This window comes from Furipterus horrens, unplaced genomic scaffold (assembly GCF_987537825.1).
Source record: "Furipterus horrens unplaced genomic scaffold, mFurHor1.1.pri manual_scaffold_5, whole genome shotgun sequence".
In the NCBI taxonomy this organism is placed as follows: domain Eukaryota; kingdom Metazoa; phylum Chordata; class Mammalia; order Chiroptera; family Furipteridae; genus Furipterus; species Furipterus horrens.
Window position 1 is genome coordinate 1,406,599 of NW_028327175.1, and position 26,413 is coordinate 1,433,011.

The 26,413-nt window shown below is 59.7% G+C and overlaps 1 protein-coding gene across 1 annotated transcript in view; it reads left to right on the forward strand.

The window, feature by feature from the left end:
* Positions 1–3,853: 3,853 nt before the first annotated feature.
* The window catches only part of PLPP1 (phospholipid phosphatase 1), a 52,971-nt gene continuing 30,411 nt past the window's right edge, over positions 3,854–26,413 (forward strand). Inside the window, exon 1 of the mRNA XM_090276112.1 lies at positions 3,854–4,161. Within this exon, the coding sequence (XP_090132238.1) occupies positions 4,104–4,161 (58 nt within the window). The 5' untranslated portion in view covers positions 3,854–4,103. The remainder of the gene's footprint in view (positions 4,162–26,413) is intronic.

Here is a 26,413-nt window from a genome sequence, read left to right on the forward strand (position 1 = left end):
CCTAGGACACAGAGCCAGTGATAGAGTCAGCTGTGGACTCAGAGTTGCTCGTCTTATTATTGTGTCTCATAACTTCCTTATATGTCACATATGACATGTATTTATGTATCAAATATTACATAAAAGTTACATAAGGCAAGAACCAGATTGCTCCGGCAATGAGTATTGAAAGAATTACAACGTACCAGACCGTGAAATTTCACACGAGGCAACGTGACATCTGCCTTTGCTGTTGTTTTAGTTTGACAGGGCTCCCCGAGCGTAAGAGAAACGAGATTTGCTTCGGTCCAGGCGGGGAGAAAGGACATGAGAACGTCCAAGTACAATACTCTAAGGGGATGTGTTCTTGTTCCTCTGCAGACACTTTATGAAGCAGGTAGAAGCCCTTTTGGAACAGGAGGGAGGCGTGCCCGCCATCGGGGGTCAGCAGGGCGAGCAGAGGAGAGGGCGCAGAAGTGAGGATACAGGTGCGTTTGAAGAAAAAGTGAAAACCGGGGGATGCAGATCAGCCTCCTTCTCAAACCGCCTGGTAATGAAAGAAGAAAGTCAGTTTCAGGAAGAGCAGGTTTGTGTCTGCCGCCTTCAGGACTACTCTTCCCATCGCGCTCTGCTTTGTCCGACGCCCGCGTGGAGAGAACCCCGGCCCACCGATGGGCTGCTGGCACTCAGGAAGGCCTCTGAGGGCTCACATGCCGTCCAGGTGCACACGTGCCCGCCCCACAGGGCTGGTGCTGGCGTCACTAAGCCCCCGGGGTTTCCTTTTTACCACTCACACCATCATTCCGAGGTCTGCTAAGTCAGTCCCCGTTCCAGCGGTCCCATGAGGATCCACTCCTGACAAAGTACCAAAGCAAGCAACGCGCCCTCCGAAAACAACCGTGAGCTCCCGCCCCAAGCACAAAACGGCATTTCTTAGCCGATCTCTCTTCAGCTGAGGACTTCGTTGCTTATCCTTTGAACAGATCACAGATCCCGTTTTAAGTCACAGACTAGGACTTGATATGTTTAACGGACTTCGTTCTGTGGATGCCCTATGAAGGCGGTTCGGGGTAGCTCCTCTCAATACATCAAGTATTGATTTTCTTTACTCTCTTCTCACCGAAGGGAGTGCCTGTTGGTGGGGGGAAGACAGGAAAGAACAAGGTGTGCATCACCTTCCTCTACAAGGTCTCCAGAGCTCGCAGGTAGCACTCCTGCTGCTCCCTGTGTGGGAGCCGTACGCCATGCCGCTTTATCACGATACTCACTTCATTACGTGCCAGTCTTCCTGTGCCGGGGGCAGCCCCCCGGAGGGCGAGATCCTGCCTGCTCTCCAGCCTCTCCGCAGCTGTGCCGGGGTCTCATATATGCGGGGGGCTTGTAACTTTTGAATGAGTGAGGGAATCAACCACGAACATACACACATTAAACAATAAGTTTTTTTTTTTTTTAATGCTTACCTTTGGAAAAGCATTAAAAAACTAAATATTTATTTCAAAAGCTGTTTAAATAAAAACATTGCCGCAGACTATGTTTGGTCCACAGTCCCAATAAATGTTTTTTGGAGTGAAGAATAATTCATACTTAAGAGATCACAAGTGATATCAATTTTCTGTGGCCTTGCAATCTGGGGGCCTTTTAATCTGAGGGTAAGAGAAGCCACAGAACAAACTAAGGCAGGTACAAATTGTTGAAAGCTTTTAAAAGATAAAAATAAAAGGTAAAGTCCAAAATTCACATTCCTTTTAAAGAAAAACATGTTTCTTCAAATACATTTTTGGTTGAGGGGATCACGTGGTCCTCCTAGACTGCCTGAGGGTAACTTTATCTTTCCATTGACTTTATCTTCGGGGTATTTTGCAAGAGAAGTTTACAAGTAGTAAGTACAGCTTTCAGTGTGCATTTTACACGTCTGTACCGGGAGATATGAACAAGGAAGAAAGATACTGATCGTTAACACTGAAGAGATGGTTGAACCTTTTATAAAATACTCTCACATTATTCTTTTCTAGGCTTCACCAGTGCTGTTTTTTGTTTTTTGTTTTAAGATTTTATTTACTTGTTTTTAAAGAGAAGGAAAGGGAGAAAGAGAGAGACATCAATGCGTGGTTGCCTCTCGCACGCCCCCAACCTGACTTGGAATCGAACCAGCGACCCCGCGGTTCATAGGCCTGCACCCAGTCCAGGGAGCCACACCAGCCCAGGGCTGGGCGTCCCCGTTCTTGACTACGACGTAGGACGGGGATTACCAGCCTCCAGCTTTCGGGCAGGGGAGCTGAGCTGACGGACTCGGCGCGGGCGTCCTCCCGGACTCGGGGAGAAGCCCGCTTGCTGCCCGCTGTTGAAGGAGGGCAGGGGCCTCGTCCCCGGGGCGGGCACGGCTTCGCGCGAGGGTCAGCGGGCAGAAAACTACTGCCCCGCGCGTTACTCAGGGCAGGCCGTGGGCTTGTAGGCCAAAGCGGGGGTTGGGGGGGATGAGAAAACGGATCACATGTCAGCGGCAACGAGGCGCCACGGCGATGGTTTTGGAGCTTCCAGGCCCGGCGTGCAGGCCTGGGTGAGGGTTTTTGTCCCCGCCCACCTGTGGAGGAGAGGGTGGAGAACAGGACCAATAAGATGGCGTAGGTCCGGCCAGACAGCACACAGCATATAGCGCAAAGCGGAGTCACTCGTGGCCGCCAAGGTGGCTGCCAGTCAGCCACGACGCTTTGGTTCCGGAGGGAAACTGCCTAAGCCAGAGCAGACCCGGCTGGCAAGGGGACACACCTGAGATACCTGCCCACGTGGTCAGAGCAGCCGTGTCTGCAGAGCAGAACCTCCCACAGACGCGCTCCCGGGGAAATGCCCCACTTGCCAGCAGGGCTGCCAAGACATTTATCAACCCAGAGGGAGGAGCACCCCACTTCCCAGGTGTAGCTGAGGCAGGCTCCAGACCGCTGCTGGGACAGCCGAGCTCCACACCCCCCCGCGCCGCTCCACGCCACGCTGACCGCCCTTGGCATCGGCGCCGGAGGCTCTGCCCTGCTGGGCGGAGGAGCCCGTCTGCCCTGCTGCCCACGTGGCCCCGGAGACCCTTCCCTGCAAGACGCTGACGACTCTCTGCCCACCGCGCTGGCTCCCGGAGCGCAGACTGAGGCTCTGGGGCTCGGGTCCGTCATCCCCCACTGATTGCTGTGTGCGTGTGTGCGTGTGTGTGTGTGTGCGTGTGTGCGCGCGCGTGTGCGTGTGTGTGCGTGTGTGTGCGTGCGTGCGTGTGTGCGTGTGTGTGTGCGCGTGTGTGTGCGTGTGCGCGCGCGTGTGCGTGTGTGTGTGCGTGCGTGCGTGTGTGCGCGTGCGTGTGTGCGTGCGTGTGCGTGTGTGTGCGTGTGTGTGTGCGTGTGTGCGCGTGTGTGTGTGCGTGTGTGTGAGGCCGTTCTCTTAGGCCGGTAGACTGTGAGCAGGATACTCACGCACGTTGATGATGGACTTGGCATGACCCTGCACCGACACACGCCGAGTGCACAGCAGTTACCGCGTGTGACTCCTGTCTGCTCCTCGGGGCCCGGCTGCTGCCCCGCTGGCTGATGGGAAAGGCTGCATCGCAAACCTGCGCCGAGGGCAGCGCAGTCTGCAGTCCCCGCTCTGGGGTCTGGGCAGGCCGAGGTCTCCCCGCCAGGCGGCCCGCACCCCCAGAGGCCGGTGCGCCGGGGGCGGTGCCGCGCTCCGCCCCGCGCTGGGGACGCCCCCAGGCCCCGCCCCGCCGGGCACCGCCCGCTTCGGGGGCGGGCTCCGAGAGCGGGGCGGGGCGGCGGGCGCTGATTGGCGGAGCGCCCCCGAGTGGCGACCCGCGGCCCCGCCCCGCCGCGCCCGCTCTGCTGGGGAGGCCGCGCGCCGCCCCTCCTCAGCGGTCCGCATCCTTAAAGCTCGAGCGCGGGCGCCCCGCCTGTCGGAGAGGGCGCCGGGATCCGGGCGGGGAGCCGCGCAGCGGGCCGGCGGAGAGCGCGCGCGGAGAGTCGGCCCCGAGCGGGAGGCGGCGGCGCTGTGGGGGAGGGTCCGGCGCCATAGCTGCCGTCCGAGCGCCGCCCGTCCCGTTCGCCCTCGGCGGCTGCCCGGCCGGGACTCGTGCGTGAGTCGGCGCCGCCACCATGTTCGACCGGACGCGGCTGCCGTACGTGGCCCTGGATCTGCTGTGCGTGCTGCTGGGTACGTCCGCGCCGCCGCCGGGACCCCGCTTCGCGGCCGCGCCCCGCCCCCGGCCCCCCGCCCGCCGCCCCCCGCCCGCGCCCGCTGCCCCCGGCGTAGGGCGCCCCCCGTGCTGCGGCTTCAGGAGGGACCGGGGGCGGGGGGTCCCGCCGACAGGCGCCGCTGCCGCTTTATCTCCCTGCTGGGAAGCAGCTTAATTTTCCGTCTGTGAAAGGCCAGGGCGCCCCTAATTAGAAGGTGCTGCCAGGTTGTAAATTGTCGGGTGGCGCGGGGGTGCGGGTGCCAGGTTTCTGCCTCGAGGTCAGAGGAGGCTCGCCTTTGCTTTTTGGGGGGCGGGGAGCGCCCCAGACCTGCCGCCGCTTCTCTGCGCGCCCCTCGCAGCGCGGCTTTGCCGTCCTGTGACAGCGCCGGGCGTCCGCGCCGGGACAGGCGGTGCGCCTTCTGAAATGCGCAGTTTGGGGCCGGGAGCCCCGAGGGGACCCGCCGGAGGTCCGGGCAGCCCTGCCCGCCTGTAGGTGTCGCAGCCGTGGCTCTGGCGGCGTCTCAGCGGCGGCCGTGCGACCTGCGAGCGTCCCGGTCCCGGCCGGGTCTGCGGAGGCCGCGCGGCGGGGAGCCCGGGGTGCGCGCAGCAGCGCTCGGGGGTGCTCTGCCCCGGACCCGCGCCTGCCGGAGACGCGCACGGACACGCGTCCCTCCTGGCTGTCCAGCCTGTTGGTTCCGCAGGGACTGCCCGAAGCTGAGGCCGGGGAAGAGGGACGCAGTCTCGGGTCACCGTTCCTACAGGAGCGCACGCCACCAGTCGTCGTTTCAGACGTCGGGGCGCACTCGTCCCCCCGTTAGATCCCGAGGCGCTGACGCCCAGCAGGAAGCCTCCCTTTGCCCCTTAGCTTGTACCCGGCGCGGTGGCCCCTCGCTGTCACCTTCAGGGAGGGAGAGGGGATGGGGGCGACCCCGGTCTGTGGACGGTGCCCGCCATTGCCCGGACGATGCCGCCTCCCCGTTCCTAACTGTACGAGGCACACGTCGTGTTTTTTCTGAGCCGAGGCCGACGCTGTCACACGCAGACCCCCCGGCAGGCGTGCGTCTCCATTGCTTTTCAAACGAGTGCGCCTTGGAGGTTGCAGGCTCCTGGGCTCTGCGCTTGCAGCCGGGCGCGGGCGTCCGCGGGTCCGCTGGGAGCCCGGGGCGCGCTGTGCGTGGACCCGAGAGTCGCAGGAGTCACCAGAAAGCGCTGTCCCTCGGGGGTTAAAGGTCTTTCATGATTTTGGAAAAAGCTCGTTTGGGGGATCGAGGCATTGAGCATGTTTTAGGAAAAGAAACTGGATCTATTTGAAACACGATTCCTAGAGCTTTATTAAAAGTAACTCAGTGTTTGTCATGCTAAGACCCAAATTCCCTTTTTCTAAATATAAACGGAAGGACTGACCTATTTCAGTTTGGTTATCAGACGACTTCAGAACGAACAGCACCAGCTTCGTCACAACAGCAGTGAGGGGGACAGACGGATGGACGGACAGACGGCACCAGGGAGAGGAGGCCTTTTCGTGTGCAGTTTGGGAAGACAGTGTGTCCCTATAGCAAACTCGCCTTTCTAGTGCAGTCTAAGAGGCATTTTAAATTCATTTATTTACTTTTAAAGGTTTTATTTGTTTTTAGAGAGAGAGGGAGGGAGGGAGAGAGGGAGAGAGACATCAGTGTGTGGCTGCCTCTCGCACGCCCCCAGCTGGGGACCCGGCCTGCAAACCAGGCCTGGGCCCTGACTGGGGATCTACCTGGTGACGCCTCGGTCTGCAGCGCTCAGTCCACTGAGTCACACCAGCCAGAGCTGAAGTTACTTTTGCTCACCTTCCTGCAGCCGGCAGTCATGGTGGTGGGAACCTGGTGTTACCTTTCTCTTTTCTGAGCAGCCTGCACAGGTAGGGGGACTGCTCCAGCAGAAAGATGATTAAGCACTTCCTAAGTACAGGGTTCCGTGAAAATGGTTCATAATTATAACGTGAGCGTGTCCCAGGCTCTGGTAATAACCACCCCGACGTCATGCAGGGCACCCTCTTGAACAGGATGGTGCTGTGTGATCGCGTCATGGCTACTTTGTAATTGCGGGGACGGTGCCGTCTGCTGAGGTGACGTCCAGCGTGTCCCTTGGCACGCAGGCAGGCCTTTCTGCCCCCCTGTCGGTGTGTCGTCACTGCGGCACGTGGGCCCCTCTCCGATACACCCAGGCCGGGAGATCTGGCTCCTTCCCGGGGAAAGAGTTTCGAGGGGTGATGGGTACCCGCTTTCTCTCTGCCATGGAGTGCCGGCTTGCTGTCCTGCTCTGGCCCTTCTGATGACGCCTCGTGTGCACAAGGCCGTAAACGTCCGAGCAGAACCGGAAGGCTGCCTGCAGGGGAGGGCAGCAGGCTGGCGCCCAGCGGGGGAGAACTTCCTGGTGCCAGGTTGCCGAGGGTCATCCCAGATTCTATCCAGCATGGCTCTCGGCTGCCAGGAAGTGGACCTGGTCCACAGATGGGGGCCGTGCGCATCGGCTGAAGGCTCTGTGTCGGGTCTGGGTCGGCGGTGGGGACCCAGCAATGAGAAGGACAGGCCCTGCCCTGAAGGAGCGCAGGGTCTAAGGAGGGAGACGCAAACAAGAGGCGATAGCACAGGTGATCAGTGTGGTCCTGGAGGCTTGGAATGGGCGCCCTTTGAGGACAGAGAAGGGAGTTGTCTTCGGTGAGAGTCAGTGTAGATAAACGGGTCGTCTCTTTACGTTGGAGGTGCAGAACGAGTAGGTGGCCTGGAGTTCCCTCTGGGACCCTTTTGTCCCCTTCCGGGCAGGTGCCTGTGCCGGTGACGTCGCGGCGGCCGTCCCACGGTGGCTGGGGGCAGAGGTGGAGCTGGCGCACCCTGTGCGTGCCTGCGTCCTCCTAGGTGGCAGTCACTTAGCCTACCTCCCGGTGCACTCCGGCTCTTGCCTCTGCCCTGCCCTGTGCTCTGGGCAGCGGCCGCTGTGGCCCCTGTCAGCTGAGCTCTTGCTTTAGGGTTCCGGGTGGCTGTGGCCGGGGGGACCGGAGCGGGGGGCCTGGAAGAGCCAACAGTTCCCTGCTGCCGGTTTGTGTTGCCAGAGCTGCTGGGCATTGGGAGTTGGTCTCACCTTCTCTGCAGTGGCCTCTCTGCCCGCCAGCTACAGTCACAGACCTTTCTGGGTTCTGGGGACCCCCTCGCCCGCCCCTTTAGGCCCACAGGTGGTCATGGCTCCCCGATCTTGTCGGCCGGGGCCCCTTTCACCTCCCTCGCTACTCTCCTTAAATCCTGTCTGCACCCTTGAAGACGGTCCCTTCGCTAAATCCCCTTGAACAGCTGCTGGAGCGCGCTCCTCTTTACCTGGACGCCCCTGGTAACCCTCATGCGTGCCCTCAGCAGACCAAGCTGGCTTCCCTTTCTGCACTGGTGCCAGCTTCGCTGCCCCTAGCGGCAGGCGTAGACGGGAGCTCACAGCCCGCGCGTGGGCACAGGGGTGGGGGGGTGGGGAAGGGAGGGGTCCTGGTCTCCCAGCATGCCCCAGCGTGGCGTCACCGCTCTGGGGGATCGCAGCCATCGCAGCCAATAGTTAGAGCAAAAGCTTGGGCGGTGCGTCCACGGCGGTGGTGGAGCTGTGGCCTTGCCTTCCCCAGGGGTGGTCAGCACACGGCCAGTGTGCTCTGCCCCCCCCCCCGGTGTCCCCCCCCAGGAGTGGCCTCGTTCCTGACTCTCCACCTGGCCCCTTTCTCGGGGCAAGAAAACGAGTAGCCAGTGAGAGTCGCTGGCTGGCTGGCCTCTCGCGTTTGTTTGTGCCCTTGCTCTTAACAGGGACGGAGCCCCTCCTATCGAGCACACGCTTATTCACTGTCTCGTAGGTCTGGGCGCTGTGTGAGGCTCTGCAGGGAAAAGTAAGGAAGGCGGTTAAGGACAGATGGGCCCCGTTTGAGGGTGGCTCGATTTACGTTTATTTATTTATGTATTTTTGGCCTGACAACGGCGTGAAGGTGATACACATTCACTAGAAACTGCACTTCGAATGTCAACTTTGGATCCTTTCCCGGCCTAGCGACCGGCCTCACAGTGCTGTCCCGCGATGCTGGGGTGCAGCTTGCGACTGGTCGCGGGGTCTAGAGCGGGCGCCCCGCCACGTTCTGTGGCCCCTGCTCCTGGTGAAACTCAGACGACTGTCCGGCTCTAGGCTGACGTACATGTTGTGAGCACGTTTCAGGAAGGCACGGCTAGGCTGCGGTGGTCAGGAGGTCAGGTGTATTACATGCGTTTCCAACGTGCGGTGGGAGTGTGGGGCCTGATCCCCACGGCAAGCCGAGGCGTGTCGCTGAGCAGACAGGCAGAGAGGACACAGTGCTCACGGGAACGGCTGGGCCTCCTTCCTCCCGGCCACGGAGACGCGGCGGAGGCTCGGCGCGCACAGACCCCTGTCAAACCCGGTGCGCCCTGGGCCAGCCCGCAGTCCCGCCGCGGCTTCCTCCCTCGGCACTGGAGCAGGAGCGGGCCTGAGGCCACCGCTGCTCTTGGCTGCAGGCGACGGCCTCCAGTGGGTTTTACCTTACAGTTCCTGGCCGGGGACAGAGGTGGAAGCGTGCCGAGGACGTTTCCCCTCCGTGGGTTTTACGGAATGTAAATTCTTCCTATATATTCTCTTCGAATTCCATCCTCTGCAGACGCATGTACCTGCTGCGAATCTCTCTTCCTTCCTTCCTTGTTTAGCCATTTTGACCGAGCTCTACCAAAGCTTCCCGTGTTCCTCGGCTTGGGGACTCCCCCGGAGGCTTCGGGGTCAGGAATCCAAGTTCCCCTTGTTACTGTGCGCCCCACTAAGAAAGAAAGCAGTTAGCAGAAGGTCTCTCCGAGACCCTAAGTGAACCCGTTTACAAGGTTTCAGTTTTGTGGAGGGGAGTTTGGAATGTCAGTTGTCTGCTTCCCCCTAATTTCGGCGGCTTCGTTCAGCAGTGGGCAGAGATGCCCCGTCCTGGCCGCACGCTGGCCGGGGCTCCTGCAGGCCTGGTCTCCTCTGGCTCTTCTGTTCCAGACGGCGCTCGTCCCCCGATACTCCGAGCGGCGGGCCTCCTTCCCGCCGCCTCTTCTTCCTCTGGGGACCGCGTTTCCCGTTTTCACGCCTCCCCGCGCCTCTGCCCTTCCTCCTGCTTCCTTCCCTCCCACCCCCTTGCTGCCCAGGTTAGAGCCCGGGAGACTCAGAGCTGTTTTCCCCCGAAGCTAGTCTGACAGCGGAATGACTCGTTGTTTTTAAACTGAAACTTCTGTAAAACGTTAGGGAGACGGCGTAGTCTGGTGACGGACTTGGGTTCACTTTCTGGCTCCTCCATGTCCGCGCGACGTCCCCTCTGTGCCTCAGTTTCCTCAGTCGCATTGTGGTGTAAATACCTTCCTCACCGGTGGTCGTGAGGTGCGCGTGAGTCCGTGTGTTAGGGCGTGCTGACACGGGACGTGTGGCTGTCAGAGAAAGTTAATCCTCTGTAACCCTTCCAACTGTACCATTGTGATTATTTTAGTAGAAACACCATCAGCTAGCTCTGAACTGGGGACAAAAGCACTTAAGACCAGAAAGCTTTTCCCGTGGGCTGTCACGGCACACCCGCGGTGGTGGCGTGCGGTCACGTGTGAAGACCGCGCGTGTGGTCTCTGAGCCGCAGTGGCACGGCCCCGGGCGGGTCTCTGCTGGGTGTGCTCTGGCGCCCGTGCTGCGTGGATGGCCCGGGCCTCAGAGATGGTCACTCCCGTGTACGGAGCAGGCTCGGTAGGCCTCACGTTTTTGAGTAATTGTACATCCTCGTTTGTGTGAATTCTGTTTACTTTCTCTCTGCAGCTTAGCAGGCAGCAAAGGAGACAAAAACCGTTGTAACACCTCTCCATGCCCCCTCCTCTTCTCCTCTTACCCTTGTTCTCCAAATCAGGTGTTTACTTTGATGTGGGAGCCCAGGGCTAAGTCTTTAAAATGTTGTCTTTGCTTCCCCTTTCATTTATTTATTTATTGAACCCCATTCTGGGCTGAGGACAATGCCAGGAGCTGTAAATACCACTGGCGAGGATAGCAGGGTCTCTGCTAACACAGGAGGAGTTGCAGATGTCTGTGAGCGCCGCGGAAGAAGAAAAGGCTGGAAGAGAGGGGTGTGGGGCAGACACCTGAGGAAGGCTTCTCCGAGGAGGGGGTGGAAGGAGGAAGCTGAGTCAGCCCGGCGGGGGCACAGGGAGAGACAGGTGCACTTTGCCCCAGAGGAGAGGCAGGTGTGGCTGCAACGGTGTGTGTCCCCCTGGTGTTCCTTGTAGTGAATCTGGAACTCATGTCCTCGCGTGAGCGTGGAGAACAGTGACACGCTTGGCTAGTGCCCCCGGGCCCTGTGGGCTCGGTCCCCACCGCACCTGCTCAGGGCGGGGCGGGAAGCCCCAGGTGCGGAGTGGTCAGGGGCCGGGAAGGCCGTTTTTGAGGGTTGTAAGTTGGCCGGGGTTTGGGGCAGGTGGCAGTGAGTGGGGCGGGGGCGGCCGGGGGCCGAGGGCGTGGGCTGGCTGTGACCGCCGTGACTGAGTGTTCCGGGTGGCCTGGGTGCTGTGTGGGTCGCTCTCATTCTGGCTGATGGGACTGCTCACCGGCGCGTGGGCACGGGCCTGCTTACGGAGGCGGCCCTGTGAGTGTCAGAGCTCACACTCCTGGTCGCTGCCACGAGGTGGCCGGGGTCAGGTGGAACTGGAAGAGGCAACGCCCGTGTCCTGTTCAGTCATGTGCCCAGACAGCGCCGGCGTGGCAGGCATGCCTGCACAGCAGAGCTGACCTTTGTCCTCGCAGTTCCCGTGGGTCACGTGACTCCTTCCAGCAGGACAGGCGGGAGCCTCGTGGTTCAGTGTGCAGCTGTCACCGCTGGGAAATGTTTCCTGAGTCTCCAGGGCGTGGGCCCAGCAGATGACATACAGGAAGTGTGTAGCGGATGAGCTCTTGAGATAATTGGCAGCTGGTGAAGCCAGGTCCTGCCTGCCTCCTGGTCACTTAGGTCACCGGTGGGGGCACGGGGGGCTGCCCGGGCGCTGGAGCGGAGAGTGAGGAGGGAAGGAAGCCGCTGCTTCTCCAAGGCCTGGGGGAGCCTTTGGAGAATGGCTCGCGCCGCCTCCTGCTGGCAGCACGGAGCTCTGCGCGCGTGGGCCTCTTTTTCTGCCCTCACGCCGGGGGTCTTAAAATGGAGGGAAAGGAGACAGAACCCCAAGTGGCTTCTTGCTGCGGAAGGGACTCGTGAGCGTGAGGCCTGCGTGGCACGCTGGGTGCCTGACCCGCCGCAGCACGGAGGTCCCTGCGAGCCGGGACGCAGGTCTCGCCCGCAGCGCCCGGCATGGGGAGGCGGGCAGGTGTTCGGGCTGCTGCCCTGCGTGTCAGAGGAACTTCTCCAGGGGGCGTTGCGTTCACTTTCCAGCAGAGATCACGCACGCCTTTGGGACGTCCCTTTGGGCCAGTGCAGAGTTCTGGGAACAGCCCCCAGACAGTTCCCAGTGAGAACCCCAGGAGGGGCGCACGGCAGGAGGTCCGACGTTTGTCACCTGGGCAGTGTGCTGGGGCCGGCTGCCCTCCAGGCTGGGAGCTCCGTCTGCATCCGCTGCTCCTCACTGGGTGGCATTGGGCTGCGTCACCCCTGAGGATGGAGGTGGTCCTCGTAGTGTCCCCCGCACCCCCCATTGTGCTGGCCTGGGCGCTGTGGCCGCCCTCTGCGTTCTTTGGCTGAGAAACCAGGGTGGTGCCCTGACGCACGCTGTCGCCGAAGTTTGATTCGTGTGCTGGCTCCTTCCTTCTGGCACACGACTCAGTGTAGTTCTAGCTTCGGTTTAAACAGCAGGGAAAGTGGAACCTGGTGTGCGTTTCAGTTTTTAGTGCCCAGACCACTGTAAGGAGCACTTGGATCACGTCTCACCTACTTCTGTCTGGAAGCAAACACCTTGGTCAGCTCTTCTGATGCTCCCTGAGGGAGAGCAGGGTCCCCGGCGCCTGGGCAGGAGCGTTCGTGGTTGGCGAGAAGAGCGGGCGGGAACAGGGATGCACCCAGGTGTCTGTGAGGGGGCAGCGTGGCCCGATCCTTCTCAGCGCCCGGAATAGGCAGGCTCCCCTCCTGAACGGAAGCTGGACACGGGCGAGCGTGCTGTGCAGATCGAAGGAGTTCACGTAACCAGTTCTCACCATAACTTCTCTAACAAGAACGTGTCTCTTCTTCCTCCCGTGGGGTTTAGGAAATACAGTGTGAGGGGTCGTACCTATCTGCAGTGCTCTGGGATAGTCCTGACTTTAGGTAATAGTCTTCATGGACACCGTTTTGGTAAATATGTGACTCAATGTAATTAAACTATATACTTTTTGAAAAATACTTTATTTATTGTTAGAGAGCAGGGAAGGGAGGGAGAGAAACCTCAATCAGTTGCCTCTCACACGCCCTCAACCAGGGACCTGGCCCACAGCCCAGGCAGGTGCTCTGACTGGGAATTGAACTGGCAACCTTTTGGTTTGCAAGACAACACCCAGTCCACTGAGCCACACCAGTCAGGGCTAAAATACATACTTTTATAATATTTTTCCTTAAAAAACCTTTTAAAACACCCTTTTTCAATGACATCCTGATCTGACTCAGAAGACACACCTCGCCTAGATAGGCAGTGGAGCAGAAGCAAGTGAGGTTTGTTGTAGTTTACTTTTTCCGGCAGCACGGATAAGAGAAAGGAATTTTAAATGTGTTCCTTTCCAAATATTGTCTCTGTCTGGCCCAGTGGCCCAGTTGGAGACAAGCTCTCTTGAATCGTGATGCTATCGAAACTCGTTAGGCAGGTTATGGGGAGTCCTGGCTGTCTTCATTGATACCCGCGTTCTAGCCCATAACACGAGGGCGGCTCTGGGTGCTGCCCTTGAATGCAGTGTAATCACCGGCCAGATCTAGTAACAAACAAGTCAGTTGCCTTTTATGAAGATCGTTTTTTTGCCTGGACTTTCCCCCCTTGCTCAGGATTGAACGTGGTGATTGATTTTTCAGTGAGTGGAAATTTGCTTCCGTAACCGGGTCAGGGCTGAAGGTGTGAGTGCCCAGCAGTGAAAGGAGCCGGCTTGGAAGCCAGTCCCGGCCGCTCCTGCGTCGCCCGGGGACCGCGGGGCGGGGGCACACTGGCCGTTTCATTCACGCGTATGCAGGTCCCGGCGAGGAGGCCGTCTGTCTGCCTTGCCCACTCGCAGGACCGAGGGGTGAGCAAACCTCTCTCATTAAGGAGAGTCGGTTGCTGCAGACCCAGGACTGGCTTCGGCCTCCCTCAGCATGCGTCTGGCAGGTGGTCCCGGGTGGCGCTGGGAACAGTGGCCCTTGGTGTCGCCGTGTGGCGGTGGCGAGCAGTGTCTGTTACTGCGCAGGCACTGGGACGGGGCACCCTGAACCGCGAAGGCGTCCCCTCTACCCCGCGGCCGTGGAGACCCCGGCCGGCCAGGACTCCGGGCACCCGCGTTCGGACACCTTCACCGGAGTTGTCCAAAGAACCTGGACAGAACCGAGCCCTGGTCGGGAGCCCTGGTTTCTGTTTGTCCGGAATTTAAAGCTCACATTTAACAGCACGGAGCTACTCAGCAGCCGTGACTGAGATTTTAAACTCGGGTGAACCTCGGTCCCCAAAGGCCCTGGTGAGTTTCCTCGGATCAACGGGAACAGAGGGGAACGAGGAGGGAAGGTAAGAAGTGGGGGAGGCTCACGCTGGGTGGCCTGCCTTGGCGGTCCCAGGGGGGCTGGGAGGAAGGACAGGGGATGGCCCGGGACGCGCCCCGCCGGGCCCCGGGCGCTGCCCAGGGAGGGCCTAAGGGAGGCGCGACGGGGCTTCCTGTTGCCGGGGCCGAGGAGTTGAGCTGGTCGGTGAGGGCGGCCCTCCGCAGGGTTTGCTAGGAGGGAGCACAGGGGGCTGGGGAGCTCGGTGGCGGAGCCCTCAGTGCGTGCGCTCGGACTCGCCGTGGTTCAGCACGGGCGCTGGGTCGCAAGGGCAGGTTGTGGTGAAAGCACAGGAGGGGACGTCAGGCCTGTCGGGCGTGTCAGCTGGGAGGGTGGCCGAGAGGTCACCGTTCGCGTGGACAGGGCGAGCCCGGGATGCGTTTCAGGGGTTGTCTGGCTGTCGTCGGGGGAAGGCGTGCGGGCCGGGAGACGGACACTCACACCGCCCACGAGAAGGGCGGGACGGGTGCTTTGTGCCCGGACCTCCGGTTAGGGCGAGTCCCGAGGGTTCACAGCCTCCGGCTCTGTCCCTGGGGGGCTGGGTCCTCACGGGCACAGTCGCCTCGGCTGGGGCGTGCGGCCACTGCACAGCAGGCACGCGCTCCGTCCCCAGAGCTGGGTCGCTCATGTGTGGGTGCCAGGCGTGCCTCGGCCGGCTGAGAGGCGGGTCAGCGGAAGGGGACCGGGCTCAGGGGACCGGGCGTGGCCCGTGGGACCAGGAGGGCGGCTCTGGGCAGCTGTGTTCCAGGTGCCCTTGGCGGGTCCGAGAGGAAGTGTCCGTCTCTTCTGGGCAGATGGGCCTGGGGCCTGGAGGGGTCTGAGTTTGGGGTGATAACGTCGTGAGACTTGGTGACATTTGGTGACACCTCAGGAAGAAGTTGTAACGGGAGAAGGAAGATGGGATTAGGACGGAGCTGAGAGACTCCCCGGTGTCACGGGTTGGGTGGAGGAACTGAAGGTCACGGAGCCCGAGAGGGACACGGAAAACCAGGAGACGGTCTTTGGAAAGCCACTTGAAGAGAGGGACTCCCGGGACCGTGGTGACAATGTGTGCACTCCCCTGATGGAACCACTGGGGTGCGGTCTGCAAGTGCTCCCTGTCCCAGTGAGACAGAGGCCGCTGGCAGCCGCACCGTGAGGCCCTTCCCAGGTCGGAGGGGCTGGGAGTGGGGGAGGGGTGCAGAAGTGGCAGCCGTGGGTGCTGCTGGTCACTTTAAAAAGCCGGACTGAGCAGGGAGCGTGGAGTAGCTCAAGGGGAACGGCACCCCAGTAGTGACTGAATGAATAACTGCGCCCGGGGCCTCCTGGGAGCTCTGGCAGAGGCCGGCAGGGGGGTTCGGGGGTGGCGGTGCCCGGGGGAGGTCAGCTGGAGCGAACGGCCTGGGGCAGTGGGCGGCCACGCTTTCCGGCCACGTGCTGGGTGGGGGCAGGATGGCCTGGCCACAGGGGAGCGTCGCCCTTTTAAACCAGGGGTGTGGGAGCAGCTGCGCGCTGGGACGCAGCCCCTTGCCGAGCACGGGGCCACCTGATGCTGCTGTTTCCCGGGTCGCGCCTGCCAAGCGTGCGGGGCCCGGACGTGAGGTGGGGCCTGGGTCTCGGCGCACGGCTTTGCCGCAGGTTCTAGCGTCCGGTCACTCCGTGGTCACGTGGTCCTGCTAAGCTGCAGCTCTCCCCGTGCTCGGTGGGGTGCAGACGGCCCGCTTCACGGGAGTGCGGGGAGTAGGGGGCACCTGTGCAGACCGGGCGGCTGGAGTGCGCGGGTGCTCAGCGTGGGGGGCGGGGGGGTCTGCCTGCCTCTGCCCGGCTCTCCGGTGGCGTCTCCGCACGGTCTGCTGCCCTTAGCCTTCAGGGGTCACCTCGTGGGGACCCTTCCTTCTCCAGCGCACCTTCTGTGTAAAGTAACCTGAGTGACACACACATTTCTGGGAAAGCGTAGATGGTCTGCTCCTGCCACACCATAACCATTCGGAAAAGAAACGGACCCAACTTTTTTGGCTTGTGTGCCTTTAAAATAAAGTGTGTGTGTATTTTAGACAAAGCTTACTAATTTAGATATGCCACTTTGGTGACTTCCTGCCAGAGTTTTTATATTTTTCTTCAGAGACACACCTCAGTGTGACCTTATTTTAGGTGCTGGACGCTTGCCGCCTGGCATAATTTCAGACTAGACATGATGGGTCTACAGAAATACTTTCAGGGTCACACAGGATACTTTTTAGTGGGGTGGGGGCCTGGAAGCCTAAAAGCAGTTGAGGGCTCAGGTTTGGATGTTGTTTGGTTATTTAAGATGTTTTATTTGTAGTTTTGAGTCTTGAATTATTTATTGCCCGTGTGTATTTTCAGCACTGAGATAGCTGATTTTCTACCAGAACGGTGAAATCAAGTCAGCCGGGCTTCTGTGTGGCAAGTCCCGTGGCCAAGCGGTCTCCTTCCAGGGTTCAAAACCTGCCCCAGCCGCCCCCCGGCCTCTGAAGAGGCCCCTGTGTCCGTCCTTTTCCGGCAGATGACACGGGCCTGCCGGCTTCACTCGAGAATCGGGGTGTGCTCAGCACACACCTGCTCTTCTTCGGGGTGCGGGCCGGCCTGTGAGTGGGAGACGTTCTCTCCTGCCCAGCAGCTGGCAAGGGGGACTGCTGGTCAGGGACCCCCTGTGGGTGGGTTTCTGAGGCCGGAACTCTCGTTGCTGGTTCAGAGGCGACAAACCTCGCTGGCGCTCTCCCCGCAGGCAGGCGCTGTGTCTCACAAGGCCGAGGGGCGCTCGGGTGAAGCCCTGCAGGGCCCGCCTTCTTGAAAGACAGGACTGGGCACCTCTGGAGAAGCCGTCCTTCAAAGGGAAACCTCTCCCGCGACTCACCCCGCGTGCCAGGTTATTGACGAGCCTCTGAAGACAGGGGCCTGAGATGCGCACATCAGCGTTTGGTGACAGTGCTGTGCGTCTGTTGCTAGACTTTCCGCGGTAAAAGGTTCTGGTTTGCCCCGGCTGGCGGGGCTCAGTGGACTGAGGGCCAGCCTGCGAAGTCCCAGTCAGGGCCCAGGCCTGGGCTGCGGGCCGGGTCCCCCGTTGGGGGCGCGTGAGAGGCAACCACACATGGATGTTTCTCTCCCTCTTTCTCCCTCCCTCCCCCTCTCTCTGAAAATAAATACATAAAATCTAAAAAAAATAAAAATTACTTCTTTTTGCTAGAGGAGCGTCTCATATCTTGTTTCATGATATACTTAGTGATATATTTTACTGTTATGACTTGTGAGTTTAGCATCATGTACTTAAGTGTTGGATATGGAATCCTATCATCATCAATAAGATCTTGATTAGCTTTTCTCTTTAAAAATAAGTATTCACTGGTTTCCAAATTTTCTAAAATTAACATAATAAATTGGTAAACTCTAAAAAGCGCAGAAAATAAAATAAATGTCACTACTGACCTCTCCATCAGCCAGACATGACCCCTTGAAACACCCTGACTACATACCTTCCCAGTGCTTTTTTGTGTCTGTGAACTCATACTTTAAAGAAATAAAAAGGGATATTGCTGCAGAAACGCGTCAGCTTTACCACGGCCGTCTGCAGAACTCCTCTGGGTGTGGATGTGGTGCTTTGCTTGCACTTGGCACGATCCACTGTGTCTCCACGGTGCCACATTCGGTGGTGTGCGTTGGGCATCCTGGAATAAACTCTGCAGAGCCGTGCTGCGTCGCCCGTCCCGGGCCACCTCACCGCTGTCTGCTGCCTCCCCGGCCCCTTCTCGCCCTCCGGCCCTGCCTCTAACGAGGAGCCCGCCTCCTCGGACAGGCTCTCCCCGCATGGGCGCGGGCTGCCGGCCTCTGTTGCGCTCAGGGCCAGGTGGCACACAGACCCATTTCACTGCCAGTGAGAAGTCACTCCGGTGTGTGTTACCTGCAGTGACAGGTGTGTGTGCGTCCCGCCCACGGGGACTCGGAAAGGCAGCCGCCGCGGGGCAGGCAGTGGGCGGGGGAGATCCACCAGGAATGAGCATCTCTCCGTGTGCCAGGTGCCGCGTTAGCACGTGCCTGGGCTCTCAGTGCGCAGCAGCTCGGGGTCCCTCCCCTGTGTTTGTCCACGGTCACCGCGAGGGGACTGAGCTCAGGCAGTAAGTGACGTGCCCGGGGGCGCTCAGACCGGAGCTGGGAGGGTGTCCGCGTGCGCCCTTGGGTGTGTGGGGCTGCAGAGCCCCAGCTCCGTGCAGGGCGCCCGCTGCCGTCACCAAGCTGCAAGGGCTGGGACAGGTTAGCTGGGGGGCAGGCATGGGGGGCTCTGCAGCGGTGCAAGGGCATGGGGGGGGACGGTGAGAGGAGGCTGAGGCCCGCGCCGAAGTTTGTTTCAAATTTACACGCAGTAAAATCGCTCGCTCGGGGTACAGTCTGTGAGTTTGGACAATTTATGGGGTTTAGAGTCACGTAACTGCTGCACAATCAAGCTAGAGAGGGAACAAAAGAGCTCCTTCCTGCCGCTCTCAGGGGGCCAGCCCCCCCACCCTCGGGCAACTCCGTGCCACACAGCAGGGTCCCATGGGGGTGCCCCGGCACTCGGCACCGTCCATTTCCAGCCGTGTCCTGCGGGCCACGGTACACGTGTGCCGCCGCTGCCGCCGTCAGAGTGTGCCTGCGTCCCCCCAGCCCTCGTTCCCTGTGAGCAGAACTCATCTGGGCTGAGACGTGAGTGCAGCTACAGCTTCGAATACCAAAGAAGCCCAAAATAGACTCCTGATAAGTGCCGGGAGAGGAGACAGCAAACAAACCCGCTGTCTCTGCCCACACCCTGTGACGTCACCGTCCCCGGCCTCCTGCGTGTGGACACCCGTCCAGTGGAAAGTTGGCTGCCGATCGGGGCCTCTGGGCGCTTGAGGAAGGAAGGGCCGCCGCTGTCGCTGGGAGAGGGTGGCCGGACTCAGCGCGGGCCTGCTGGGGCGGGAGGCGGCAGGTGGCCGACCTCTGGCGTTTATTTTTGTTCGTGTGCAAATGGGCGGAAACCTCAGAGTTCCCAGTGCAAGAACCTGCCCTTAGAGTCACTCAGCGTCTTTCTAAAAGGTCTTTAAGTATGCACACGTTTATTTTAAGTGTCTTAGAGAACCAAGGGACTCCAAGGCTGAGGGCCGCATAGGTAATTATTGACAGAGAACCACAAAAAGTAAGAACCTTCTTTGGTCAGTGTCACGTCTAGGCAAGACTGGCATTATTCCCTTTTGTCCTGACTTAAACACAAGACAGAATCCCAGCAAGATAACTGAGGGCTTTTTATAGTAAAACCACGTCAGCCACAGAGACGTGGGGACGGCCAGCTGGGGGCCGGAACGCAGGTGGCTCTAGGGGCTAGGGTGCAGGGCGAGCCGTCCCTGGGGATCATTCTCACCTACAGAGCACCCCCCCTCGCCCGTTCCAAGACCCCCAGCGGATGTCGGAAACCATGGGTAGTACCGAAGCCTGTCTCTGCTGTATTTTTTCCTGGACGTACGTACCTTCCACTTAGTTTATAAATTGGGCAGCTAGGGCTAACAGCACAGACAGTGCGAGGGGACAGTTAGAACCGTGTGCTGTGGGAGAAGGGAGGTGGCCTCTGTCCCTCGGACCCCTGCTTCCCCAGGGAGGAGCGGAGGAGGGGAGGCATGAGGACCTGCAGTTCCCACGCGGTGTTTCTGGGCGGAGGTGGGCCACTGGGAACCGAAACCTTGGAACATGGAGCTGGGATGGGGGCGGGGGGACTACGGTACAGCTCGCTCCCTCCCACCGACCCCCCCTCCTGGCCCCAGGCCCCTCCCCTTTCCGTCTCTAACCTGCACAGACTCCTCGTCCCCAGCACAGCCTTCCCTAAGCCCTGTCCTGCTCAGAGCCAGGGGTGACATTTCACGTCCTGTTGAAACATGTTCCGATTATTTACCTGGAATCAAAACCCTTCATTTGGGAGTTTTGCTGCCCATTTGTATTCCTCTTAGTCCTCGTTTTCCTCCATCCTGCCTGCGTTGGGTCATTTAAAAGAAAAACTAATTGGCAACAGATCGAGCCCAGCTATCTCGTTCCCAGTTCCACTCCCGCAGCCGTTGGCTCGAGTGCTTTTTCTCCTCTAGGAGACCTGCAGGTACCCCCGTGCTCCTCGTTTTCTAGCAGGCGGTGCCGGTCCCACTCCTTGGGAAAGATGCGGAGTCACAGAAGTGCGTGTCTGAGTCTTGGAGGCACCACCACTATCGAGGCTGGTAGCCAGTCTGCGCCCGAGTCCCCCGCGCCCCCCAGCTCCCCGCCCCCTGGTGCCCCCCGGGGGAGCCCCGATCCCACGGCTGCCAGCTCCAGCAGCGCTGGCTGGCGTCACCCCGCGGGGCCGTGCTGGGGCAGCACAGCTGTTACTGTTCTGAATCTCACCCTTGTTGTGTGTGTGGCTTCAGTGAGGTTACTTGCCCCTCTGAGTCATCCTCCGCCTCGTGTTCAGAGTGGGGATAATAATACCTGTTCTACGGGTGGCTCCGTTCATTAAACATTTGGGGAGGGCCTGCCTGTCTGTCCTTCCTGCAGCGTGTCTGGTGCTGGGAGGACTAGGGGACAGCCGATGGCATGTTCAGTGTGGTGGCTTCTGGCGGGTTTCCTCACCTTCAACACGATGTGACCCGATTGACCGTCACGAAGTTACGGAAGGATTAAAAAGCCGTGACGCTGCCACTGGCAGGACGGACAGTGAGAGTGAGGTGGAAGGCACCTCCTGCGGGGCCGTTTCCCCTGCACCCTCTGCTCGTTCACGCCCTGCACCCCCTTCCCAGATTCATTCCTGCGTCCGTGGCTGTGTTGGCGATCGCTCCCGTCTCCAGGTTTATGGCTGTTGTCACTGCCTCTGCGCGATCTTCATAAAAGCCCGTGGCGTCAGCTGTCTGCTTCGTGACCCGCCAGGCCCTCGCCTGCAGCCTGACGCTCGAGAGCCGGGGGGCGTGTCCGGCCGCGTGTAGCCGCGGACCCGGGTCATGTGGCCGGGACCAGCGCTCAGGGAGCCGGCCGTCCTCCCTGGCAAACTCAGTGGTTGCGCTGAAGTCGGCGGGAGTCGCATGACTCTCTTCACCTGTGGACACCTGACGGTCCTTCCCAGAGGAGGGAAGACACCCTTTTTGTTCAGAAAGAACACGTAACTTCTGTCAGTTGGCAGGAGGGTTTTCTTGTGATTCGGGACAGAATTTGCAACACCTGTTTCCAAAGAAAGCAAGCAAAAGACTGCATTTCCCCCCGAATGTGTTTTGTTCACACTGAATTAGACGCCAAATGAAGAACATTCCCTAAGCTTGGAATAAACAGGACTTTCTAAAAACTGCTCAGGTAACACAAAGTAGTGGAGAGCCAAAAACATTTTTTATTTACTTTTAACCTTGGATGGCTAAAAGGAGAAAATGAAGGGTTTGCAGAAGTGAATTTCACAAAAGTGTCTATGGACCTACTTGTTAGACCCAAATACACACGGAGAAAAAACGCACCCACATGGCTCAGCTGGCAGATGCGAGGTTTTGGGAAGGAGACCGTTCGTACCTCGGCTTTACCCCTTACCTTCTTGGGGAGGCATCGGCGCCTGGAAGCAGCTCCCTCCCTGCTGGCTGTGCGCGTAGGTGCCGCTGAGGTTCACATTTCTCCTCGCTGGTCCGCAGCCAAGTACCGTTGGGCATGGATGGCGCTGCAGATCGGGGTGCGCCCTGCCTGGGTCCCACGGAGCAGCTCCCCGCCCTCCCCCTTCTCTGGAAGGGGGGGACCTGCTGGTTGTCTGCCTGCCGGCACTGAGGCTCAGAGAAGCAAGCGGCAGGGGAGAACGCCCTCCTCCTTTCTTGTTTGTGGGTGAAGGGCTGGAGCGTGGGGGGGCGGGCTCCTGCCCTGAGGGCGGCCGGGAGGCTGGGAGCACCCTCTGTACCACCCTGCTCTCCCCGCTGGGGAGTCCTGTCCCCTGCCCTCGGGCACACCCTTGCGCCCACTCAGGAGCTGTGTGCTCTTGGGTGAGTTACTTAGCGTCTCTGAGAAAACCAGCCCAGAGGTATAGTTAGTGCCTGCTCAGTTTTAATAATTTGCTGTCCTTGTGTTTTCCTTTGCTTTCTGGAGCCTTTAACAAGACCGATTAACCGTAGAACTCATTTGGTTTTACTGATCTGCGTTTTCCTTGTTTTCTTTTACATTCGTTTCTGGTCTGTATTTCTTTTACTTTCTTGAGCTTTTAAAAAATAAGTTATGGGGCGCGTATAAGGAGACCAAATGATAACGGGGAAATACAATAAAGAGGAAATAAAGCAGGTTATTGAATGGCTCATTAAGTTCTAATGTGTAACTTTAAAAACTTGTTAGGGAGAGACAGACAGAGAGGGACATCGATGAGCGGCTCCACTCACCGGGCGCTGGCTGGCTCTTCCCGGAGCCGTCCCCAGGGCTCGGCCCTGCGACCTTGGCCGCCAGGCCTGCGTCCTCAGCGCTGCTGCCTGGCCGGGCTCGCGTACGAGTGCGGGGCCTCGCCCTTCTGTGTGCAGTATTGTGGCTGTGTATTTGTCAGTTCTGATTTGTGTTTTCATGTTCATTCCAGGGTGTTTTATAACATGCAGTGTGGCTTTTTTAGACCTATGACGTAGTGGTTTTTAAGCTTTCAAAAGCAGACCTTTTGGAGGACTGTCTCTCCCTTCATAACGTTGTTGGAATTAGATGCTGAAGGGGCAAACGCCTGGCAGATAGTGGGTTTTCAACAAATGCATTCACTTCTTAAACTGCTTTTGAAAGGAGAACTTTTTCAGGTGAGTTGCGTGTGTAGCATAATTTCAGGAAACACAAAATCTTTTTCATGGTGAGTGATGAAAGTCTTTTCAGTTCAAACTTAATGATCTTGATCTTTTGTTTTATTATAAAATAGCCAAACATAGAAGTATATACAATAGAAAATGAGATTTCTACCCAGTTTTATATTCATGCCATCTCTGGAGGTAGCGACTTACAAGTCGGTTATGTATTTTTCTAGGCTTTCTAAGGTCTGTTTAGACATAAACACACATTTTATTTCACACAAGTGAAGCCCTGCTGAACATAGTTTTCACAGATGACTGCACGCTCGGCAGTGTAGGAACATATTTCTCTGTGTGTGTTGCTTATTCCAGCACTCATACTGTTGGTTAGGTTTTAAGTTGCCCCAGATTTCTGGTGGGAAATCTGACGTGTGGATGCACGTGTTCTGCACGGGGCACACGCGTGCTGGGGACAGCCGCCTGGGCTGGGCTGGGCTGGGCGCCCACCGCTCTTCTCGATGCCCCTGAGGAGGCCGCGGGGGGCGGGGGGGTTGGCTCTTCCGCAGCACTACAGACTCAGCAGCTGCAGTCAGCGGGGTCCGCGTCTGCTCACCCCATGGGAGACCTTTCCTGGGCACGTGTGGGCCTCGTGGTTCTGGTTTATAGACGGCTACACGCCTGGCAGGGTTGCTCTTTGCGGTCCTGCGGGCCGGGCTGCCCGGGTTACTTTCGGGGCTTCCAGTAGGAGCGGGCCTTTCTTCCTGGTGAGGGGAAGCACGCGGGGGTGCGTGCCCTCTGCTGAGCATGCCGGCGTGACGGGCACCACAACCCTGCGCGGCAGGGGGCTGTTCCACGCCGGGGCCCTGTGTGTGGGCTGCGTGTTGTCCCGCGTGTGCTTCCCGGGACGGTGTCAGATGGGGTTGTTTCTGGTGGTTCCAGGGACGAGGCGAGGGACAGAGGGGCCTGGGCTGCTCACTGGGTGCCCAGGCCTCGTTTGAAGTCTTACTGCGTCTTACTCCGCATCCCCGTGTTCAGGAATCGGTCCGGCTGCCCTGCGGGGAAGCGGGGGCCTCTGTGGGGGGCGGGGGGCAGGAGGGCGGGGAGGACGGAGTCCGAGAAGCGCGGTGTCTGAAGCCTTGCTCAGGGGTGACGCTGGCCTGCACCGAGGGGGTGTCAGTTACGCGTTTGTGTCCGCGGTTAACTGTGTTGGCTCTTGGTGGTCTCCGCGGGAAACGAGGGTTAGAATACAGACTCGGAAGCGCTTCCCTAGCACGTTCTTGGACTTGGGATCGTTAACTAGTTTTTTTTTCCTTGTCTTTTCTTGGCTTGTTTTAACTTGAGTCTTTTGGAGAGAAGAGTCACTTAAAACTTTTCAGGACCTAAATTTGGGGTTACGCACGGTTGTCCCTGATGTGCCTCCGAGGCTTCTGCTCAGCTATCTCTTCACTGGGTCATCGGCTCACCCAGCAGCTGTTCCTGTGCCGAGACCGAGACCCTGCTGCTGCTTCCTCAGCCCGGCCCGGTCGCTCAGCACGTCTGTTTGCCGCAGGCCACCTGCCCTCGTCACTGTGCGCCCGCCCTCGTGTCCTATGGGCTGTGTGAGCCTTTCAGGTCTGGGGGCAGCAGCCTCAGGACGATGCTCTGTCTCTGGACTCTGCCCACACGTCCCATACCTTGTGAGTCGTCCTTGACTGGGCTGTTCTTAAGTCACGGTTGGAGGGTGCTGTTCCCTGCGGGGTCCATCCGCTGTGGGGTCCTGTCTGCTCTGGGGTCCTGTCTGCTATGGGGTCCTGTCTGCTATGGGGTCCGTCTGCTGCGGGGTCCTGTCTGCTGTGGGGTCCATCCGCTGTGGGGTCCTGTCTGCTGCGGGGTCCTGTCTGCTATGGGGTCCGTCCGCTGCGGGGTCCTGTCTGCTGCGGGGTCCTGTCTGCTGCGGGGTCCGTCCGCTGCGAGGTCCGTCCGCTGCGGGGTCCTGTCTGCTGCGGGGTCCGTCCGCTGCGGGGTCCTGTCTGCTGCGGGTCCGTCCGCTGTGGGGTCCTGTCTGCTGCGGGGTCCGTCCGCTGTGGGGTCCTGTCTGCTGCGGGGTCCTGTCTGCTATGGGGTCCGTCTGCTGCGGGGTCCGTCCGCTGTGGGGTCCGTCTGCTGCGGGGTCCTGTCTGCTATGGGGTCCTGTCTGCTGCGGGGTCCGTCCGCTGCGGGGTCCTGTCTGCTATGGGGTCTGTCTGCTGCGGGGTCCGTCTGCTGCGGGGTCCGTCTGCTGTGGGGTCCGTCTGCTGCGGGGTCCGTCCGCTGCGGGGTCTGTCTGTTGCGGGGTCCTGTCTGCTATGGGGTCCGTCTGCTGTGGGGTCCGTCTGCTGTGGGGTCCGTCTGCTGCGGGGTCCTGTCTGCTATGGGGTCCGTCCGCTGTGGGGTCCTGTCTGCTGTGGGGTCCGTCCGCTGTGGGGTCCGTCTGCTGCGGGGTCCGTCCGCTGCGGGGTCCGTCCGCTGCGGGGTCCGTCTGCTGCGGGGTCCAGGCCCTTCGGCTGTGCTGCCCCCCGATGGCACTCAGCACCCGCGCTCACTAACCTTTCTGGTGAGGTCTTTCTCACCTTCCCCCTTTCAGCCTTTTCCCCTTACCCGGCCGTGTGGCTGCCGTGTGACGGGGCCGGGAACAGCGGCATGGAGGAGAGCAGGTTTTCCTCGCGGTGAAGCTTGCTGCAGCCCGAGGCACCTGCGCCGAGAGCTTCCGAGAAAACAGAGGGAGGCAGCGTAGTCACGTCAGTAACGATCTAGATCTTTGCCTCGCTTTTCAGAAAGTAAACTGAGCACTTGTCTTTCTTTACTTTGCTTCTACGTATTAGAAGTTCCCGTTGGTTTATTTCAGTCTGTCTTCGAAACGCACTGAGATGTACCCCATCAGTCTTCTGCAGCGGCAGGTCTTCAAGCGCGTGTGCCCTGTGCGTGACGTGGGGAGACGTCACGGCCACTTGCCTGGAGGGGACTGTGGGGAGCGGGCACATCCAGGCGCGCGGGTCTCGCTCCTCGGGGTCTCGGGCCGCGCCGGCCGCTGACAGGTGCGTTCAGTAAGGCTGCGGTGCCGTTAGCAAGACTGAGCTTTTTAACAGGTGTTTCTTTTAAGAAAATTTTTAATTAGGAGAAGTATGTTCTAAAATTAGGAGGGTCCAGAATGGTTTCTCTCTCCTGTGTGTACGAAGGAAAGAGCGCGCCTGCCCTCTGAAAGCGCTTGTTTGGGGAAGAGTCTTCTGTGCTGTGAACTCGGACACAGAACTCCTTGTCGTCACTAGAAACAGCACCGGAAGGCATCTCTGTGGCGCGGAGAGGATATTCCTTTACTTTCTGAGTGGGGGTGTGCGTTTGCTCTGGGGCGGGTAGGCTTGTGTGTGTGTCTGTCTGTCCGTCCATCGCAGTCTGCTGGGGCTGCCGGAATGACGTACCACAGACCAGGTGGCTCACTCAGCAGATCCGCTGCCCCCAGGGCTGGGGGCTGACGTCCTGCCGTGGGGACGGGGTGCGTGGGGTCGGGGTGCCGTGGGGTCGGAGTGCGTGGGGTCGGGGTGCGTGGGGTCGGGGTGCGTGGGGTCGGGGTGCGTGGGGACGGGGTGCCGTGGGGTCGGGGTGCGTGGGGACGGGGTGCTGTGGGGTCGGGGTGCGTGGGGTCGGGGTGCGTGGGGACGGGGTGCCGTGGGGTCGGGGTGCGTGGGGACGGGGTGCCGTGTGGGCCGATGAGGTGGGAGCGCATTGGACTTGAAGGGGACATGAGAGGACGAGTAACCC